The sequence below is a fragment of the Ambystoma mexicanum genome, chromosome 2q, assembly GCF_040938575.1.
Source record: "Ambystoma mexicanum isolate Mex_15411 chromosome 2q, UKY_AmexF1_1, whole genome shotgun sequence".
NCBI lineage: Eukaryota > Metazoa > Chordata > Amphibia > Caudata > Ambystomatidae > Ambystoma > Ambystoma mexicanum.
Window position 1 is genome coordinate 874,570,285 of NC_090924.1, and position 22,613 is coordinate 874,592,897.

Sequence of the window (22,613 nt, forward strand, 5' to 3'; positions counted from 1 at the left end):
ATTTTCTATTAGCCATTGTCATAATAAATGTGAGTTTTCATTTTTTTGCAGCACACTCCAGGTGGTGGGAAAAAGAATGCATTTTTTCAAACTCCAGCTGCTATGTCTGCTGACAACCTAACAGGAACATTTTGCACTCCGATGTCTGTGAACCCAAAGGAACAGGCACGCCGCTCAAGTAAACTTAAAGTGTCATGTAAGTGGAACAAGTAGTGTTGTTTAAAGAGTTGAAGTGGAAATATTTGCACTTTTTTTTTCATTTATTTTATTGAGATTTTCACAAATAAAAAAGAAACCATAAAACAATCTTGCCCCTCTTCCCTTCCCCCATTCCCCCCTCCCCCATTCCTGACTCTTCGACCAGTAGTGATGCACAAGTTGTCGCCTCCAGATGTGATCTAGCTTCTACATTATGTCAAATATTCACACATTTTGGGGGGACCATTGTAGCATATAGCCTCCCTTGAGGTAATCCAGTATCATTTCATAGGCTTGGTGGAATTTATCTCTTTCTCCTTGTATCCCATATGTAATCCACTCCACAGCTACTATCCCCCACACCTTATGAAGCCACTCTATGATCGTGGGAGGTGCTTTTTGCTTCCATCCCTAGCCAAGACCATCCAGGCCGCCATTAATGATATCATGAATACCTTGTGCTGTGGTTTCATGAGGATTTAAAACTAAGGATCAAAAATACTGCACATCCATACCCTTGCGGAATAAGTTGGCGGGCCGCACACCATCTGCTGTATCTGACCAGTAACATCTTCCCAAAAGACTTTCAGTATCTGGCAATCCCACCATACGTGTCTCCAGTCGCCTCTTCCCGTACATCACCTCCAGCATTCTTGTGTTACCCCTGGAAACATTGAATGCAATCTCTCTGGAGTATAGTGCCACGCCACCATTATCTTATACCATTCTTCCCTGGTCTGGATGGATCTGGTTAGTTTCAGTGTTTGGTTCCAAAGGGTTTCCCGATGTTTCATAGGTATTGCTACCCCAAGTGTCTTTTGCCATCGCAACATATACGTCCATGTGTGATCTGGACCCTCAGCCTGTAGGATCGCATATAGTCTTGAGACCAGCTGGTTGTCCCCTGAATGTGTTGTAATAAACTTCTCAAATGAAGTCAAGTCCCTCTGCCCTGCCCGTCGTAGGCTGGGTTGTTTCAACCAGTGCCTTGACTGATAATATTCTAACCTGTCTCTTTCCGTCAGCACAAATTGTTTTTTACAATCCTCAAAGGCCCTAACCTCTACCGCCTCCATCATGTCTCCCACTTTTCTACACCCCAATGCATGCCACCTTACAATGAACCCTGACTCATTCCTGGAGAGAAATACAGATTCCCAAACAATGGGGTAAACCGAGACGGGGTAGCGGTTAGGTGATCTTGTCTAAGAAGGCTATCCCATATATCACAAACTACGGCTAGTACCTGACTCAAGCCTACATTCCGGGGCCTCTCTTGCCTATTTAACCAAAGCAGCCACTCCGAAGGAGTCCCTGCTACAGCCTGGTCCATCCTAGCCCATGGCTTAGACATGTCGTTTGAGAACCATTCATGTGAATACCCGCTATTGAGCAGCTGCATAATATTGGGAAACGTTTGGAAGACCCAGACCCCCCTTCATTCTAAGAGCCATCAAAGTTTCTAGGGCTATTCTAGGGAGTTTATTTTCCCATATAACTTTTGATACTGACTTGTTGACTGCTTTGAAATAAGATTGTGGGACCGTAACGGGGAGTGCCTGGAAGAGGTAAAGTTAACTAGGGAGCGTGACCATTTTGATTGTAGCTATCCTCCCCAGCCAAGATATGCGCATAGGGGTCCATCTGTTTAAATATAACTTTCTCGGAGAGCAGTCCCGGCTAATTCGCCCCATATATGCTTGAGATGGAATTCGTTAGGTTGACCCCTAGGTAGGCGATCGTATCCTTAGCCATCTTAAATGGGGAGAACGTTGGTAAATTTATGAACTGACTTTTAGTAAGCCGAAGCTTAGCAATTCGGATTTAGTCATATTGACCTTTAGCCCCATGTCTATCTCCATGTTGGAGAGTTTGTTTAGCAATGCTGGTATTGAGGTTTTTGGTCGTTTCAGGGTGATCAACATGTCGGCATAGGCCGCTATTTTGGGCTCCTCTTCCCCAAACCTTATCCCCTGTATAGCTAGATTTTGCCGAATAGATATTAAAAGTATACTGCATAAAGGAGTGGGGACAAAGGGCATCCCTGTCTTGTCCCTCGTGAAATTTGTACTCTATCGACAGGTGCAAGTTAAGAGCCTTACCGTAGGAGTGCTGTAGTTAGCCTTGACCATTTTTATGAATCTAGGGCCTATCCCCATATTCCCTATTGCCTCGAATAGAAACATCCAATCGACACGGTCAAAAGACTTTCAGGAGTCCAACGATAACGACGCTGGGACCTGACAATGCTCCACCATCTCTATTAAATGGGACACCCTCCTAGACCTGCCTGGCTAGAAGCCTATTCACTCTGTTCGCGCTTATATAGTTCTGCTGACTTGGGTGCAATAAGGATCATTCTACAAAACACAAACAAAGTAATTCCAATTGGGATCTAAGTTCTTTCAACTTATTGTATGTGTCTCTATAGCTTTTCACTGCTCGGGTCAACGTAGTCACCCGTATCTCGGATTCTAAGTCTTCTTCAATAGCTAATCTTTGTTTCTGTTTTTGGGATTGAAGAGCTATAATTTCACCTCATAAAACCACTTTAAATGCCTCCCAGATCGCTTCTTGCCTCATTTCGTGGTTTTCGTTGTCTGTGAAGTATTAGTCTATCCTACCTCTCAAACGTTCCACCACTATTTAATCTGACAGTATCTCCCAAGGAAATGACCAGGCCCACAGCTCTCTACGTGTTTCCCACCTCTAAATAGTAACCTTCAGTGGTGCATGGTCGGATAGTATGATCGCTCCCAAAGTTACTTCTTCTACCTCGAGAGCTGCTGACATCCAGATAGTCAATTCTGGACACGGTCTGATAAATGTGTGAGAAACAAGTGAACCCACTCTCCTCCCATTTCTTTACTCGCCAGACATCCTTAAGGGCTAAATTGTCAAAGGTCTCCGTTTGGTAGGGGAACATACCCGTGGCTGCTCCCAGAAGTCGATCTCCAATAGGGTTCCACGCCATATTGAAGTCACTAGCAAGGACAATTTCACCTACTGCAAACCCTTCCATGTTTCAACAACGCCTCCTTTAGGAAACTTTCTTGCACTGTATTTGGCGCATATATTGTTCCCATGGCCTTTCTCCTATCCCCAAGTTGCACCTGAATAAATAGAAACCTGTCATGATCTCTGCTTCCAAAAGATCAGGACTTGCCCGACTCCCTTGGAAGCAGACCCATAACCCCGGTTCCGAGTGCCAGCCAGTCCCAATTGGGACCTTTTGGACCCTGTCCTGGCGCCAGTGGCACCAGGCTCATAAAGATGCCCAGTCCCAGCGCTGGAAGCGCCGGGCTCATAATGCTTGGGTGGACTTACCTGCAGCAGACCATGCTGCTTACTTACCTGCCAGTTGAACCCCTGATCCTCTTCTGTTTGGGACTACTTTTCCTGTTGGGTGGGGCAGGAGCCACTCCATAGGTTCAGAACACTGGAACTCTTCTGGAAAGCAGGAACTCTTTTCTTAGGCGTGGCTGTGGAAGGAGACACCTAAGCACTACAGGAGGCTATTTAAACCACACCCGATGGATGAATCTTGCTTTGCGTTATTCTGCATTCTCTGCAGCAGAACGCTCATCGTGTCTTCTGCTTCTGATCCTGGGCCTAAGGGAACAAAGGCTTACCATCCTGGAATCCAGTCTTCAGCAGCACCTGTAAAGACAAAGAAAGAACAGGTTAGCACTACGGTCTTCAGTGGCAGCGCATCTCTTATCTGGTCCATCGGCTGTCACCAACGCCTCGCGCTGCATTCCGGCATCTGAAAGACAAAGGCTTACCTACTCTTCGCATGCTCCGGAGGTCTTCGCACTGCATTCCGGCATCTGAAAGACAAAAGCTTACCAGCTCTTCGCACGCTCCGGTACGCCTTCGGCGCTGCATCCCGCATCTGAAAGACAAAAGAAGGTGCGTTTAAAGACATTGGGCAACTTTATTACTCACGTGCCATTACTCCTTCCCACGCCGAATCCAGTGGGTATTCCAGCACCCTTCAGCTTCTCTAAAGCTCCGAACTTGTACCTGCAAGATAAAAGGCACAGTTAGTGTGCATCGTGAAGCAGGCTACAAGCGCTTACTTACGTGCTTCCAGGCGCTTCTATTCCTCACGCGGGTTCGATCCTCAACTCTCATCAGCCCCCCATCCGCCATCGCCGGAACCCTGCAAAACAAGAGATATCATTACAAAAGACTTTTAAGACATTTGAAGTGCCCAGAACTTACCGTTCGTGCAGTTAACGACGGACAGCAGTCCTCTGAGGTCAAGAGGCCTGCACCCTTATCCAGTGAAGAAACTGGTTACGGCACCCTGCCCCGAGGCAGATGGAGAGCTTGGCGTTCACTTACCTAAGACATCTTACTCTTCGAGTCAGACATACAGTGCACAGAGGTCCAGCCCAAAGAGCCAACCGTGTGTTACACATCACCTTTGAAGATACGGCATTCACCCAGTCAAGACCGGCGCCTCTGCGGGAATCAGGTGAGCGTTACAAAACCTCCCCTGTTGGTTTTCTAGCGTGCATAGCACCTTTGCTTTAAGTCAGTTCCTAAGGCCTATCGATACCCCTGACGTAATCCCCTGCGAGTTTGCTTGGTAGAGTTGTGTGAATTGGTGAAAGCTTTCTATGAGTCTCCTGGAGCATCATTTTATCCGGCCGACATCGTCTTGTATGCCCCTCAACTTTTCTACGTTTAGCAGGGGAGTTCAAGCCCTGTAAATTATCTGAAATAATTGTGAGCGACATTGATCCTGTTACAGGCCTTTCCTGTCTTCGATGCCTTCACCTAAGATTTAAGATAATTCAAACTTGTTCTTCAGGCATGGGTGACACCCCTCCCTTGACCCTTCCCCTACCCTTCCGCTCAGGGACTTGCCCCCAACCCAAATTCCCCACTCCCCTACCTTCCAACCCCAAACTCCCCCTACCAGATCAGGGCCAGTGTTCCCACAAACTACCCCAGATACTATCCTAGCGATTTGGTCCTGGTTCAACCCCGTGAGCCTCCCCTGCGGTAGCAAACTACACCCCCTATCGGATTCCTCGATGTCCGTCTGATGTCCCTCCCGCCATCTCGGCCCACTGTGCCCATCACACACTTCTATCACAAAATCAATACCCCATTGTTCCAACCTTCCACTTTACTCCAACTGTCAGTGTGACCAAGGGTTTACTCTACTAAATCCTTGAGTAATGTAATTTTCCTTCTGTGGGGGTTATATCCCCTCTTTTGGCTTTCAGATTCATGACTCTGTTGCCTCTCCTTCCACGACCTCCTGACCATTCATAGGGTTTGACGCCTTCTTTAGGAGGTGAGGACTTAGAGGTTTGCTGCAGTTGCCCAATTTCTTTCTCTAAAATCATTACTGACAGACCACCTTCATACGTCGTGACTCGCGGTTGTCTGCCTTCCCACACAAAAAGAAGCCCAAACGGAAACGGCCACTTGTAAGGGGTCTTTTTAGCAATCAGGATTTTGGTCACTGGACTCATAGCTTTCTTTTTCTGCAGTGTGGATAGCGCGAAGTCCTGATAAAGATGGATTTGGGCCCCGTTGATGGTTACTCCTGAATGGACCCTTGCTGCACAGAGTATATATTCCTTCATTGTATATTAAGCTAGTGCCACCAAGACATCTCTTGGCCTCGTGCCTGGACCCTGTCGCTTGGGGCCCACCCTATGCACCCGGTCTATCCTCACATCCTCCAGTTGGGTCTCAGTCAGGAGGCTTCCGAAGCATTGTTGCAGAGTGTCCCTCAGGTTAGCTTTGAGAATTGTCTCACTCTGGCATTTCACTTGAATGTTTGACCTGCGAGAGCGATTTTCCAGATCGTCTGATTGCACCTCGAGGTTGTGCGTGGCCCTGGCAACTTGTTCCAAGAGCTTGCTGTTCTGCCTGACCACCTCTGCTATTTCTGACAGACCCTGTTCAGTTACGTCCACTCTGGTGCCAAGGTCGTTCATTTCCTTTCTGACCTGCAGTAAGCTCTGTAGATCGTCCTTCATTTTAGGGAATTGGTCTTGGAGTGAGTTCATCATTCTATCCTCCATGCCTTTAAGTCACTCCTGTGTGAGGTTCCCCCTCTATGTCTTCACTCTTCAACCGGTTCCCTGAGCCTGCTACCGATGCTGCTTCTGGCTGCTGACGCCAGCACCGTTCCAGCTGTCGTCCTTGCGAGTTGGAGGACCATTTTAAGTTTGGCCAGGGCAGTTTTCCCCCTGTCATCTGTGTGGAGATCTCACCTTTGACCCCCCCCATACCCCCATTACTGCTTTACTTATGGCATTGTAGCTTTATTGACCCAGGTTGTGTAGCCTCTGCTTACAGTTCCACGAAATTAAACAATTGGATTAGAGATACAACCACACTGTGCCAAATTGCCCCCAATGTTGTATTTAATTAGGATTTTGACAAGGCAAAGCAACTTCTGAACCAGCCAACACGTGTTTCAAGCGTTGCTTTTTCTCAAGGCTGGAAATTATATATACAATATATTCAAACGAACATTGTAATAGTAGTATGATATATTATCAACATATTAAAGTATAAATAATGTAAGGATAAACAAAAACCAAACGGCATAATGGTGGTTGCCACCCCATTGTCAATTATATCCAGTGCAAAACATTAAGAATCCAAATAAAATCTCAAAGGATACAGGATGGCATTGTTTATGCCCCGGGTATAGAGGACCGGAGAAAGAAGGGAAAGAAAACACGAGACAAAATAATCGCATGTAAGTGATTTTGCTAATACAGAATCATTAATTCATAGCGAACATACAATGTCTAGTGTGTCTGCTCAGCCATATATATGATAATGGTAAAGATACCTTATGATCCCATTAAGCAGGGTTTCTCCCTATGATGAAAAGCAAAAAAACAGAGCCAAAGGTTGCTCTGCTAAATCTGTACGTGCAAAGTAGTCCTTTAAATTTAAAACCACTCACCTAGAATGATTCTAAGAAATGAGCGGGTAATTACCCAGAGGTTTTTTTTTGCAAGGGGAGGTTTTTGTATACATAATTCATTCATCCCAGGTAAAGACTAGCAGTTCAACCGAGTTTTTGCAATTACTCAGCGATAGTCAAAAAATCTAATTAGACATTTGGAAATATAAGCAGAAAAGTCCTACCTAAATGCTTCGCTGTTGCAATGACTATCCTGTTCTGTTTTTGTGTTGCATTTGAAACAAGGGAACATTAAACAAACGTTCGATTCTGTCAGGATTATGGCGTGCAGGGAGAAATTGAAAAAAAAACACAATTAGAATGTTGCCCCGAAGGGCATCTTGCTTGCTACCACATATTTCCATAATTAAACTATTATTAAATTAAACAGTCTTACTGGCATTAAGGCAGAGGTCATTGGCGGCACACCACTCCTGAATAGCAGACAGACAGTGATGAGAGACGGAGAAGAGGTGGCCGAAGCTAGCCTCAAAATGAGTTGTCATCCGCATAGCACTGAAAGTTGGGGCAGACAGCGGCAATGCGGTGAGCAAGAAGGCAGACAGCGGCAATGCGTTGAGCAAGAAGTGCCAGGTATTGGTTGAAAAGCCAGGGAGAGGTTAGACCCCTGGGGGACATCAGCGGTAGAGAAAAAGATAGCAGAGAGGAAGGACACAAGTTGGACCTGTGAGGGTCGGTCCGAGAGGAAAGCAGTCAGCCAAGCCTGGGCCTGACCAGTCATACCCAGGTTATCATGGAGACATTTGAGCAGGAGGGCATGGTTTACCGTGTCAAAGGCAGAAGAGAGATCAAGCAGGATGAGGACACGGGGTGTTAGAGTCCAGGTTGGAGAGCAGGTCTTCACGGATGTTCAGGAGAGCAGTTTCCGTGCTTCTGGCAGCTCTGAAGCCAGACTGATGGTCATGAAGACAACGAAGAGATTCAGTATGTAGATTAAGCTGGGAGATGCCCAGCTTTTCTAGCAGGTGTGTGGTGCGGAAGATTACCCCTCTGTGTGTCGCGGCTCTGCAACTTCCACCGCTAGGTGAACCTCGCTGCCATATTCTGGTACACCAAGTCTCCAGGTAGACCTTCCCTGTGGTCACACATACCTGTCAAAGAGTTCCTCGAGGTGCTCTTGAGGACTTTTCCACCGGTGAAGGCTCCCGTTCCGGCTTGGGAACTCAACATAGTGCTGACTAAGCTCATGGGAGCTACTTTTGAGCATATGCATCAAGTCGCGCTCAAATTTCTCTTGTGGAAGACTGCTTTTCTCGTGGCCATCGCCTTGGCCAGGCGGGTCAGGAAGATTCAGGCCCTTTCTTGCAAGCAGCCTTACTTGTCTTTTCACGCTTCAAGTGTGGTACTCCGTAGACACCCCACCTTTATGCCGACGCTACCGTTGGAATTCCACCTCAATGAACCTTTGGTGTTACCTGTCCTCTTTCCAAATCCGTTGCCGCAAGCAAATTCTATCTGGCGCGTACAAAATATTTTCGGAAGACTTTTCAATTGTTCATCAACTTTGGACCTGTGTATCACTGGAAAGCCTTGTCGAAGGCTTCCATCTTCTGGTGCCTCTCCAGCTGCATCATGCACTGTCCTCGACTGGCTAACAGGCCACTGCCATGCTGGCTGAGAGCCCACTGAACCAGAGCCATTGCAGCAACGACCGCGTTTCTCTCTGGTGTGCTCTGCTCAACATATGCAGGGTTGCTACGTGGAGGTCCACGAATACCTTCACAAGGTTCTACTGCGTCAACGGGGATTCCAGGGAGGAGTCTCAAGTCGGCCAAGCAGTGCTACGCAACCTGTTTGTTTGAGGTATGTTCCAGGGGTGAGTGTTTATTGCTTCTGTTGAGCCTTGCCACCTCCTGTGGTTGTGTATATGTTCTGCTGTGTAATTTCTATTCCTGAGCTTCTGAATCCAGGCCAGGCCCTGTGCTGGAAAAGGTTTAAGTTACTTAACTATAACTATTGTTGTCCAGCATGGGTCTGGCATGGATACACATGCATACCCTCCCTCCTTCCCCTCTGTGGCTCTTTTTGATTCATACTGCCACTCTACGTGCTTACCAAATCTGAAGATGGCCACCAGGGGTGGAGCCTAGGTAGATGACTGTCATTGGATAGGAGCACTTTGACCCAGAGGACAGTCTGAGGGGTTCAAGAAACTTGGGGGCCCTAAGAACAGGCACTAGAACTATGGCCTGAAGTTTGGTAATTAGGCAAACTAGGAACAAACAGGAAAGCTATATACGGAGGAAGCTACTAACTCCGAAAATTGGTGGGATTGTAGAACTGGAACAAACGACAGAAAAGCAAGAGACTGGGATGGCAGAGAGAAAGAAAACAGCTTAGGCAGAAACAGGACAAGACAGTGATGCAGAAATGCTTACAGAAAACATGATCTTTGCAAATAGTTATAAAGACAGCAAAGATACTGGTATAGAACTGGATGTCCTTAAAAGCAAAACAGGACAGCGGTTGTAATACAGACTAAGGCAGGCAGGGTTCAGAAGTCAAAAGCAGGATTTCATGGAAAGGTTCAATTAACCGGCAGGCTGCAAAAGCAGACTGCAAAAGGTGCTGCAAGGCAGCAGCAACAACAAATGGGATTCACAAGCCAAAATCAGGACATTCAGAAAAGGTTCAAAAACTGGTCACAGGAGCACAGAAGCACGAACTCCAGTGGAAGCAGTTTACTGAAAAACTGCTTCTGTTCAAAATTAGCTTATAAAGACCTTCTAAGCTCCCAGCACAACAGATTGCAGCCAATTGCAGTCTCAGGCAGCTGTGTTTAATCAGGCCCAGTCCCAGCTTCAGTAGCCTGCAGCAGTGGATTATAATTAACGTCTTTCTGGCTCTCGGCAGCCTAGCCTGCAGTAGCTTGGAGCAGGTGAATGCAATAAGGGCCTCTGCAGCTCTTAATAGCTTGCTGAAAACAAAGGTACTTTGTGTGCCTTTTCCATCCCTCTGCCTCTTGAACAGCATACATATATCTGAATGCATCTGCTGGTTTAACCCAAAACCTGAAATGGGACATGAAATTAGATTGGTCCAAAACTGCAGCAATGAAACAAGTAAATGGAGACACGGCAGTTTGTAGGTTTTAACTTTGCAGTTATTGCATAAGCAGAGTTTCGAGGGGATTGGGTCCTCCGACGTATTCCATATCTATGACAGGTAATCACCAAAGCTGTGCTGCTTCGGAAACTTTTTTCGGCGTCTGCGTCCTGCGTCGATGACGTCGATGCGCCGTTGTCGAGGACCTCCTCCAATGTCATCCGATGTGATAAGTAGGACGCACGACGCCCGTAGCCTCAGTTCCGTTTTTTCCGCGAACGTGTTGCTTCGTGAATCTCGGTTACTCCTCGACTCTTTGGAGTTCTGTTCTTCTCGGTTCTTCGAACCTGTTCGTTTTTGTGAGAAAATCCTTCGTAAGATGATGTCTTCGACCCTGTGTCCGGGCTTCAAGAAGTGCGGGGAGTGTGGGTCCAAGATGTCGGTGACGGACTTGCACGACGCCTGCCTCTGGTACCTCGGGGAGGCCCACGACACGGATGAATGTCGACTGCCATCCGCTCACGTCCAAAGCCTTACGGGAACGTAAGAAGAAGTTGTCGGTAGGTCGGGTGTCCAAGCCCCGGAAGTCGAAGTCTGCGGGGCTTTCGACGGATGATTCGAGAGGTGACTCTCCGCGTCGTCGTCGGAAGTCTCGTGGGTCTCCTTCTAGGAGTCGGTCTCGCCACTCCTTGGCCTTTTCGAGGCATTCTCGGAAGCGCAGACAGCGGTCGTCTTCCAGGTCCTCTTCTGAGGACTCTGCCCGGCACGTCGCTTACCCCCACCAGCCGTGCCATGTCGGAGGAATGGGCTTCCTTCGGGAAGAAAATGCTGGCGATTCTCGAGTCTCGGGGTACTAAGCCGTCCGCGCCCCTAAGTGGGGGTCAGCCGTGAGAGGTCGAGAGACACCGCTCGCAAGAGTGGTCGGCACGAGTCACGGGAGAGGTCCCATTCGGACAAGGGGACTCGTTCTCGACGTACCCGTTCCAGGTCCCGGTCCTCGACGCGTTCAAGACCGTGTGCACCTGTGATGTCTTCGAGGAAGACATCGACGCCTGAGGCGTCGAGGGCGTCGACGGACTTTCTTGAGGCTCTGGCTCCGAGGAAGTCGTCGAAGCCGTCGATGCTGGCGGCGCTGCATCTGACGTCGACGCCGATCCTCTCGGCGCCGATGCCTGTTCTCTCGACGCCGGCGCCGATTCACTCGATGCCTTTTGGGGCCGGGGTGTCGGAGGTACCACGTGGCATGGGGGGAACCCCCTAGAAAGGCTCTGGTTAAGAGCAAGCACTCTCGGGTGCCTTCTTTTCACCACCTGGAATATATTTCGGAGGTGGATGAGGATTCTGATGGCCTGGTTCCTAGTCAGGTTCCAGATGAGATGGTCTCGGGCCATAGCCAATTTGACGATTTGAGGCAGTCACTGCATGATGCCAGTGGACTGGACACCTCTCCGGAGGTGGAGTTTTGTAGGCCTGAGCCTGGCTCTCATGCCGATTCCTCGTACCGGCGCCTTATGGCTAGGGTCTCCGAGTACTTGGGATGGTCTGCTCCCCCAGGGGAGTTTGTGCAGGATGATCTCACAGACATCCTTGATTTTGGTCCCCCAACTGACCCGGTACTGCCGTTTAATATGGCTCTACAGAGAAGGGTGGCGGCGGCTTGGACTGCTCCGGAGAGTCTCCCGGCGGTGGGCAGGTCCTTGTCGCGAAAATACCGTCCAGCCAGTAGCCACCCCTGCTACTTGACCAGGCACCCCACTCCGGAGAGTTTGGTGGTGCAGGCGTCCACGGCCCCGGGCAAAGCAGGCGTCCTACCCTACCATCTCTCCTGATAGGGACGAGAAACGTTTTGATGGCTGGGCGAAGAAAGTGTTTTCTTCGGGCGGTATGGCGCTTCAGGCGGCCAACTCCATATGTGGCTTGTCTCGTTTTCACACGCACTCTGTGGAACTGTGTTGCGTTAGCGGCTGAACATATTCCCGAAGGGGACGAACGGGATGGTTTCCTTGCTATGGTCCAGGATGGTAAGGATGCCATGTGTGAGTCCGTTCAGTCGGGTTTGGACATGGCTGAATACGTCAGCAGGTCCATGGCGGCGAGCACCGTAATGGACATATTTGCGTGGTTGCGGAAGTCAAGGGTTTGCTCCTGATGTGCAGTCCCAGCTCCTCAACATGCCCTTTGACAGTGAACACCTTTTTGGCAGCAAGGCTGACGAGAGCCTTGAGAGGTTGCAGACCTCGAAAGCTGCAGCGAAGTCGTTGGGCGCTGCAGTTCGCCAACCTCCGCCTTTTCGTCCTAGGGGACAGCAATGGAGGGGTGGTTCCTTTCGCTATTATTCGTCCATCAGTAAAGCGAGAGGAGCTAGCAGTCAAAGAGGCCAACGCAGGGGTACCAGAGGTGGACGACCGGGAACCCGTGGTGCCAAGGCCGCTCGGGCAGTTGCCTCTTTGCCCTCAGGTAACGCCGCAGCCGCTACCACTCAGTCATGAGGCCATGTCCCATGGTTCGCCGGTTGGGGGAAGGCTGGCGCAGCATCTTGTAGAGTGGCGTGCCATTACTTCAGATGTATGGGTTCTGGAGATCATAACCCACGGCTACTGTCTTCCCTTTTGGCAGAGGCCTCACGACAATCCACCAGGGAACCTCTCTTTGTAGAGTCCGGAACCGCTCCTTGCGCAGGAAATTCAAGCCCTGCTCGAGAAAGGCGCCATAGAACTGGTGCCTGTAGCGGAGAGGAACAAGGGATGGTATTCCCCTTATTTTTTGATTTCGAAGATAGACGGGGGATTGAGACCCATCATGGACTTGCGCGGTTTGAACAAACTCCTCAGGAAGGACAAGTTCAAGATGCTTACTCTCTCTCAAGTCCTCCAGGCCCTTCAGCTTCAGGACTGGTTGGTGTCTCTCGACCTCAAGGATGCTTACTTCCATGTGCCGATCCATCCCAAGCACAAGAAGTACCTGAGGTTCGCAGTTGGCGACTCGCACTTTCAGTTTCAGATCCTGCCGTTCGGATTGACCTCCGCCCGAGGGTTTTCACCGAGCTCATGGTGGTGGTGGCAGCGCATCTCAGGTAAGGGGGGATTCACGTCTACCCCTACCTGGACGATTGGTTGATCAGGGGGAGCTCTCCCGAGCAAGTCCTGGATCATCTGTCCGTCACCTGCCACTCCCTTCACAGGCTTGGCTTCTCCCTCAATTTAAAGAAGTCCCATTTGACGCCAACACAGCGGCTCCAGTACATCGGAGCAGTGCTCGACACTTCCCTGGGGCAGTGTTTTCCTCCCCAGGTGAGGGCTCTTCACATTCAGCAGATGGTACACAAGTTTCAACATGCCCAGACACTCCCAGCATTCGAGTTCTTGAGGTTGCTCGGCCTCATGGCATCCTGCATTCTTCTGGTGCCAGAGGCTCGCCTGCGGATGAGATCTTTGCAGTGGGCAATCAAGATGCAATGGTCGCAGTCCTCCGGCAGGATGTCGGACCCGGTTCAGGTGCCACCCTCGGTCGCCCAGGACCTTCTGTGGTGGGCCGTCGAAGGCAACTTGATGAAGGGGGCTCCGTTTTGGCTTCCCTGGCCGGAGGTGACGATCGTGACGGATGCATCCCTCACGGGATGGGGAGCTCATGCCAACGAGCTGACAGTCAGCGGTCGTTGGTCTCCGTCGGAGTCCAGACTCCATATCAATCTGTTGGAGCTGAGGGCCGTCAGGCTAGCCCTGAAGGCTTTTCTGCCGACTGTGCAAGGAAAGAATGTCCTGACGGACAACACAGTGGCCATGCACTACAAAAAGGGGGGGGGGCAGGGTCACTTCCTCTGTGCAGGGAGGCGATGCAGCTCGAGTTCTAGGCCATCCAGCAGGAAGTTTCGATCTCGGCAGTTCATCTGGCCGGAGACGAAAACGTGACGGTCGACGCTCTGAGCAGGCAGAGCACGATCTCTCGAGTGGGAGTTGGCTCAGGAGATTCTCCTGGAGATCTTCCCCTTTGGGGCACCCCTCAAGTGGATCTCTTCGCCTCCAGTGTCAACCGGCAGTGCGAGAGTTTCTGCTCGCGGGAATTTCCTCCAAAAGGAGCCTTAGGAGACGCGTTCGTGGTGGAGTGGTCATTCCCACTGCTGTACGCGTTTCCCCCAGTCCCCGTCATCCCGCAAGTGCTGCGGAGGTTACGGAAGTTCGGTTCCCGGATGATCCTCATTGCTCCGGCATGGGCTCGGAGGACGTGGTACCCGGACCTTCTCGACTTGTCCATCTATCCTCCACGTCGTCTTCCCTACCGAGACGATCTGCTCTCACGGGAGGGGGGGGTCAGGTTCTCCATCCAGAAGTCAGATCCCTCAACCTTAGCGCTTGGCTTCTGAAAGGTTGAGGTATAAGGATTGGGACCTCCCTGAAGACGTGATGGAGGTGTTGCTCTCAGCCCGACGGCCAGCAACAAAGTCTCTGTACCGTTGCCGTTGGCGTAAGTTCTGCGACTGGTGCAGAGTTTAGAATGTGGATCCTTTTGCATGTGACATCCCCATGGTTCTGTCCTTTTTACTTTCTTTGGCCCACAGGGGCTTGCAAGTGGGTACCATTAAAGGTTACCTGGCGGCGCTGTCCATCTTTAAGCGCTCGTCTGAAGAGTGTTTCTACTTTAAAATCCCTTTAATTTCACAGTTTCTGAAAGGGCTCACTAATGTGTTCCCTCCGTCACCTTTCCTGGTGCCCGGTTGGGATTTAAACCTTGTTCTCAGGTTTCCAACGGGTGCTCCCTTTGAGCCTTTGCACTCTTGTCCTTTGAGACTGTTGACTCTTAAAACTGTATTTTTAGTTGCGGTCACTTCCGCTCGCAGAGTGAGTGAGTTACAGGCCCTTTCAGTTAAGCCTCCCTTCACTGTTTTCCAGAAGGACAGGGTTGTCCTTAGAGTCCGTCCTTATTTTCTTCCGAAGGTAGTGACGGAATTTCATTTAGCCCAGAAGGTTGTTCTTCCGGCGTTCTATCCTCCTCCACATCCTGGTAAGGAAGAGGAGAGGCTCCATAGGCTTGATCCTAGGAGAGCTTTAAGCTTTTATGTTTCACGCATGTTCCGGGTCAGAGTGGACAATCAACTCTTTATTGGTTACGCTGGAAAGCGTTTGGGACAAGCTGTGACGAAACAGACTTTGTCTCGCTGGATTATTTTGGCCATTCCGGAGTGTTACCGCTTGGCGGGTAAAGACCCACCGGCTGGCTTGCGGGCCCATTCTACCAGGGGTATGGCTGCATCTACTGCCCTGCAGAGGGATGTTCCTATTCGCAACATCTGTGATGCAGCCACCTGGGCTTCAGTACATACATTTGTACATCACTATTCCCTCGATTCCATCCGAGGACAGGATCTGGCCTTTGGCAAGGCGGTCCTTTGCTCTATTTGATTGGCAATTCTAAGTTTTGATTCTAAATTCTTTCCCTCCTCCTTGCTCTGGTACTGCTTTGGGAGTCTGTCATAGATACGTCGGAGGACCCAATCCCCTCGAAGAACAAGTTACTTTCTTACCTCGTAACGTTCGTTCGATGGGATGGTCCGACGACTTATTCCATATAGCTCCCTCCCTACCTTCCCCGCTGCAGAATTTCTTTTGCGATTGCAGCTTACGTTCCGCAAGGCTTTGTGTCTGACTGGCAGTAGACTAATGTCACACATTCAGGAGGAAAAAACTACAACTGAGGCTACGGGCGTCGTGCGTCCTACTTATCACATCGGATGATGTCGGACGTCGGAGGAGGTCCTCGACGACTGTGCATCGACGTCATCGACGCAGGACGCAGACGCCAAAAAAGTTTCCGAAGCAGCACAGCTGTGGTGATTACCTGTCATAGATATGGAATACGTCGTCGGACCATCCCATCGAAAGAACGTTACCAGGTAAGAAAGTAACTTGTTCCTCTGAAGGTGTGCACGTAGCGGTGGGGGGGGTGACAAGTGGGTAGGATCATGACAACCTGCCATGGCGCCTACAGGCTTAAGCGCTATACAAATAAACACAATTAAGCAAATAAATAAAATGATCACAGGATGCTGAAGATGCCTTTCTCACCATAAAGCAAGTGCTAGACCCAGTAGCGGCAGGACTCCAGGCTTGCCTGCAGGCTATTGCTGCTGCTGCCCTGTTGATAGAAAATACTTAATTGTTCGGTCACAGTTTCTGTACCCCACTCTGTATTGGCCCTGCTGCTTGATGGGAAGACACAACACATGTCTAATTTCCGCCTCACCAAGTATGAGAAACTGGTGAGTTTGTTACAAATGTTACCACCTTGAAACGATGTCCTGAACCCTGCCTCCGCTACCAACCCCACAGGACGGGGAAACCGGCCATTGTGTAGTTGTTGAAACTCTTCTGTCGCCCCACACTGATCAGTTAAATATCCTATTGCAGAACCCAGACCTGATATTCTTCATGGACAGCTCTTGCCTGCGCAGCCAAGGGGGAAAGGGGAGCTTCTCTGGTTACTCTGTATGTACAACTCAGACCGTCCTCGAGGCTTATTGCTTGCCCATTGCAAAATGTACCCAGGTTGCATAACTAGTCACCCTCACAGGAGCATGTACCCTGGCACAGGGTAGATTTGCCATGGTTTACACCGACTCCAGGTATGCTCACAGCGTCTTGTGCATGATTTTGTTTGTCCTATGAAAACAGCATGGGTACCCCTTTTCTAAATGGAACATGTCGGCCCTCTTGCTCCCATCTGCTCTGGAAATTGTTTAAATGCAAGGAACATGATCCCTATGCCCTTCACTGCCCAAGGAAATACCCTAGCAGAGAATGCAGTTCATACTACGGCCTTAAACGGGCCCCTGGCTCCTAATGATGCTCTTGTTTGTGTTGCAGTCCAACAGTCACTGATTGCCTCCCTCCTGACCATGGCCATACTCCAAGAACATGCTCCCAAAACATGCTCCCAAAACAGAAAAGGTGAACTGGACTCTGCAGTTATGTAAGTTGGGGCAGGTTCCCTTTGGCGCTCTCCAGCTGGGACCCAAGGTACTCCTCCCCTACTCCTCCCCTACCTGACCCGAGAGGCCCACAACATTGCTCACTCAGGTAAAAATGACATGATTGCTCTAGTGCACCAAGACTGGATTGCCCCTGGTTTCAGGCCAATAACTATGAGTGAGCTGTTAGAGAAAAGCTGTCTGCATGTCCAGTACTGGAGGGACCCTTCTTAAATGTGCAGACGGATCTCGTGCAGCTCACCGCATGCATGAATTTCTTGTATTGCCTCGTGATTGTTGTGTTTTCTGGGTGGCTTGAAGCCTCCGTTTCTTTTTTTTTTGCATTTGTAAAGCGCACAAAAACCCACGGGAATCAAGGTGCCAGTTACATGGGTGGTAGGGGACAGGGGAAGGTAAGCAAGGTAGAGGAAGTACTAAAGGTCCCATAGCTTCATAGTTGGATAGCTTCATTGTCAGAGTGACTGAAAAAGTTGCTTCCTGAAAGGCCAGTAGTAGGATTAGGCACATGCTTGGAGAGCAAGGTTGTTCGAGAGGTGGGCGGCGATGTGTGGAAAACTTGAGCCCGGTGTGGTCCGTCTGTGGCTATTGAGGGATCTTGTAGGAGGTTTGCTTGTTAAGTCATTGTGAGAGATAAGGAGGCTCAGTGCTTAAGAGACAGCGGTGAGTGATCGAGAGGATTGTAAAGTATATGCGCTCTTTAACTGGAAGCAATTGAGCCGCTCCTCTGAGTGCTGCTACATGATCGCATTTGGAAAGGTCCATAGCTGCATGGATAACATTGTTCTGGATAGTCTGGAACTTGTGAAGTTTCATTTCCATTGTGCCGGCTAGGAGAGAATTGGAGTAGTCGAGCTGGTAGCCAATACTGGCTCTAGAAGTGGTCAGGTGGTCATTTGAGGAAAGGTGGTTAGTGGCATTTAGGAGTTTGGTGGTGCGGGCTGCTGAAGATGCGATGGCATTTGTTAGGCAGAAACCTGTGCAGTTCCCTTAGGGAGCACTGCAAAAGGCTTAAGACTACAGGTGTTGGCAGTAAACCCAATTGGTAGCAGTCTGTACCACCCAGATTTACCTGGGAGCTGTGGCTGAGCAGCCAGACTTCTCTCAAGAAGAGTTAGACAGTATATAGCCAGGCTCCCTCTTGGAGAGAGTAGAACACCAATGCGCCCAAGATCACACAGTTTAAAAGGCTTGCAAAGTCTTGCAGAGAGTTTAAAAAGGAATCAGTTCAGCTCAGAAAAGTTCAGTTAGTCAGCCTAGGGCCAACCCAAGTAGTAAGATAAGGATTTAGGAGACACCCCACACAGACCGTTGTGAGGGAGGCCAGGCGGACACAGTAACTTGAAAGTGTAGAGAATCCTCCAGCAGGGGCAGTTGTTCCTGGCAGTGGATGCAAGTCGCGGCGTCGTCCAGAGGAAGAGAAGATCTCGACGTGGAGGAAAGCTGAAGGTCGTTGCACTGCCAGGGAAGAAACCAGCCGCGGAGTTCTCCGGTTAAAAGGTACTACCCTTTTATTCGCGGTAGTGGTAAACCGTGGTATCCCGGTTGCCGGGGTGCTTGGCACAGGCAAAGCGGCCACGAGATGATCCGGGAAGGCGAAAAGGCGGGCAAACTGGTTATCCCCACCAGTCAAAGGAAGAAGACTCTTCGGGATGAAGATCTCCTCTGTCGTTGGAAGAAGTCGTGAGTCGGTTCAGCAGGGCTCCACCGGTGGTGTCGTCGTTGCAGGTCGGCTCAGCTTCTCCCTCTTCGGATTCTTTGGTCCTGTGGCGACGTCTGAAGTCCCAGTCCCCAAAGCCCTGCTTTTATGCAGAAAACCCCCATTCATCAGTCCTAGCTGTCACTCAAACATGCTAAGTGGTGAGCCGGGCGGCTCACCACTGGGCCAATCACACAAGAGTGCGACTTGAGTTGCCGAGGCAACTCAGTCCAGGGTGCCCAAACCTCCCTCCCACACATCCTGTAAACCCAGACAGAGTGGCACCACTTTTGGAGGCTTCCGTGGAGAAGCCCGCCAAAAAGTGGAACAAAGGGCTCGACTTGGGTTGGAGTTACAGAGGCGAACACAGGCGCCATTTTAAAACCTGAGTCCTGGTGAAAAGACCCAACCGGGGAATAAATATTAAATAAATAACCCGGCGGTATCTTTAACTTTGCACCAAAAGCTGGTGCGTTTAAAATGAATGGGAAAATCCCATAGTAAATATTGTTAAGGAATATTTTGCGTGGTAACAACTGCCACCAGCCAGAAACTCGACGAGGGGGGACTGCACAGTGCCCTCTCGAAAAAAAGACCCAGGGGCAATCTAATTACCCGTACCAGTACTTCCACAATATGATGGTTTGTACTGGTTCTGTTCCCAATTTGAAGAGTAAATTCAATGGTGACTTTACATGCCCTGGGAGACAGTAGTCAGTCCCAGGGTATGGAGGCTGTTTGGGGGTCACTATGACACCCCTGTGTTACTGCACTGAGGGTGCTGTGTAACACACTTAACAAAAACCACATGAAACCCTATGGAGTAAAAGACCCCATGGCCCATAAAACACACCACAAAGTCAAAGGATATCTCAAATCATGTCTAAGAGGGGGAGAAAAAAGAGTCTCACTCTTAGCAGGAGAAAAAATTAAACCCCAGAAATCCAGCGAAGCTGCTGGGGGACTCGCTAGGTTTGGGAAATTAGCCTTGACAGAGAATTCTCCCTAACAGCATTGACGTGCTGCGTCATGCTCTGGCTTGAATCTAGGTAGACAGCAAGTCTTTTAATGCTAGAGGAGACCTGGATGGTGCAGGCATCAATGGTAAAGGAGTGATAGGCTGAGTCCAGTTTGGCTAGATGGGATGGGGGGGGGGCTGACAATCGGGATTTCTCTCTTGTCATTATTTAGACCGAGGTTGTGAGACGCTATACAGGCTTGGATGGTGTCGTAGATATTAATGCTACTGGAATCTTTTTTTGTGGTTGCCTGAAAGGGGGATGAGGATAGTTTATGAATTGTATACCCAGGGAGTTGAGGTGAGCAAAGAGGTTTTGTGTAGACCTTGTATAAAGTTGGGGAGACACACGAACCTTGTGGGACCCTACAGGGGATGGGAGTCGGGTGGGCCGCTGCATTGCCTGCATAGACACGGGCAGATCTGTCGGCGAGGAAGGAGCAGATCCACTCGACTGCTGGTGGGGCAAAGCTGGCTGCAGTACTGAATTCGAAGGCGGCAGAGAGGTACAGTAGGGGGGGGGCTAAGCCATCTAGTTGGTTTATTAAGTCAAGTTGGGCTGACTCTGTGCCATGACCAAGGCGGAAGCCGAATTGTCTGGGGCTGAGTATGTTGTAAATTCAAGGTATGATTGTATTTGAGAGTAAGCAGCACAGTCCAAGATTTTCAGTAGGTACCATGGTGATAGGTCGGTAATTGGTGGGAGAGGTAAGGTCTAGAGAAGGTTTATTTAACGAGAGCGGAGATCCAGGCTTCCTTGACGTCTGGAGCGACAAAGCTGTTGGTGAAGGAAGAATTGATAATTGTGAAGAAATTGCTTGCAGAACTCCTACCCCTTGTTATAGGCAGGGACTGGGTTACCCATTTTAGTGGACAAATCATCAAGCAAGTGTATAAGGCACTAGGAATCTTCGAGGTTTCGCTGCCCGTACGACCCCCAGTCGAGCGGAATTGTAGAACACAAACGGCAACCTCAAATCTTAGGCCGTCCAAAATTCGTCAGGAAACAGGTCTGAAATGGCCACAAGGACTGCCCCTAGTACTGTTGCCCCTGTGCAATAACCCCAGCACCAGCATGGCCCATCTTTCCATGGGATCTTAGCAGGGTGCCACTTGAAAATAGGAACTGCAGCCCCACATCTCCTGAATCTGCACCCAGAAGATGAAGCTATACTTCGTATTGTTGCATTGGTCAAAACTGTTTGCTCTCTTCAAGCCCAAGTCACTGCTGCTGTACCAGAACCGGCGACTGAGTCCTGCCACCCTCTGAAGTCTGGCGATTGGATCCTTGTGTTCACCAGCAGAAGTCTGCAAACCAGCGCAGGTGGCACAGACCATACCAGATACAGCTGACTACCCACAGAGCAGTGAAGTGTTCTGGATTTGATGTCCTGAGTACATACTGCCCACTGCTCGTCCGATGTTCCTGGCCGCATCCCGGCCCCGCGGTGGCCACTGATGTCTCCTCCAGTGGCCCTGCCTCCAACCTGACTGTGCCAACCCAACCCAGCACTGCGGGCCTTCCACAAGCAGCGCCGGAGACCGAGACTGCTGCTCTGTGTGCATCAGTACATGCAAGTACTGAACCAAGACCCTAACTCAATTTGTTTACCCTGGTAAGATCTCTGCAGGAGCTGCTGCTCAAGCTTCTACAGCAAGCCATCAGAGCACCGAAGGGAACAACCCCAATTCCGGTTCTGCTCCTTGCATTCCATCTCCAGTGCATGTCCCCCCTGGATCTCACAATTCAGGCCCTGGAATGTATGCCCTGCGCTCCGGTGGAGAGCCGCCTCAGGGCGGAGTGCCAGCCAGCCCGCCTTCTAGACTCTGGATTTCACCACTCGCTGATGATGAATCTTCCTGCGGTAGAAGTACACTGGCACAGACTGGAATCTGCTACCACTGATATGCCAGTGCCTACTGTGTATGGACCCTGTTGTCACCTCTTGGTCATCCTGTTTGTCCTGATGACCACCGTAAGCTTGTGGCTCTGGTATCTTGGCTATTTCTAGCTTGAAATGTTAGTAGGGAGCACACCGGTGCAGCCATGAACAATGAGCTGCACAACTTTTGCTCCGCATCTGATCCAGGTTGGAACCCTTTTGAGCATTCACATTTGTCCTATTGCCGAACTGTCAATTGAAGTATCTTAAAATTTAAAGTATTTTCGCAGACTGCAACAAACTGAGTTTTCTTCCCTGAACTGTGATACTGCTGCACAAACCAGAGTCCCTGGATTTCAACATTTTGGCTCACCCCGTGATACACACCATTTCTGGTTATTTGACTACTCTTCTTATTGTCGGTTTGATTCAGTATTGTCTCACTGTGATTGCTGCTTTTAGAACTACATGTCATGAACACAATGGTCCTTCTGCTCGCCCTTGTATTCACAGTGAGAATATATTCCTCTACTCCGTGCTCTTGATAAGATTTATAGACAAGTAAAAATGTTTTAACTGGATAATGTAAAATCAATAATTATTTCTTTGCACCTAGTTATTCATGCACATTAAAAGATACACGTTTACTTCTTTCAATAAGGCAGTAATAGTTTCCTCCTGTGGTACTACATGCACTACTGGTCCAAACATATCCATGGAGCTATGTGGGTGAAAGCAGAGGCATACGGTTCTACGTGTCTGTTTCTTATTGTTTGTTGTGAGTATTTTTACAACCTTGTCTTAATTGTTTGTTCAGT

At 49.5% G+C, this 22,613-nt stretch overlaps 1 protein-coding gene across 1 annotated transcript in view; it reads left to right on the plus strand.

The window, feature by feature from the left end:
• Positions 1-22,613, plus strand: part of MASTL (microtubule associated serine/threonine kinase like) — a 1,019,298-nt gene that overhangs the window by 549,039 nt on the left and 447,646 nt on the right. The window contains exon 6 of the mRNA XM_069648115.1: positions 52-196. Coding sequence (XP_069504216.1) covers positions 52-196 — 145 coding nt within the window. The remainder of the gene's footprint in view (positions 1-51; positions 197-22,613) is intronic.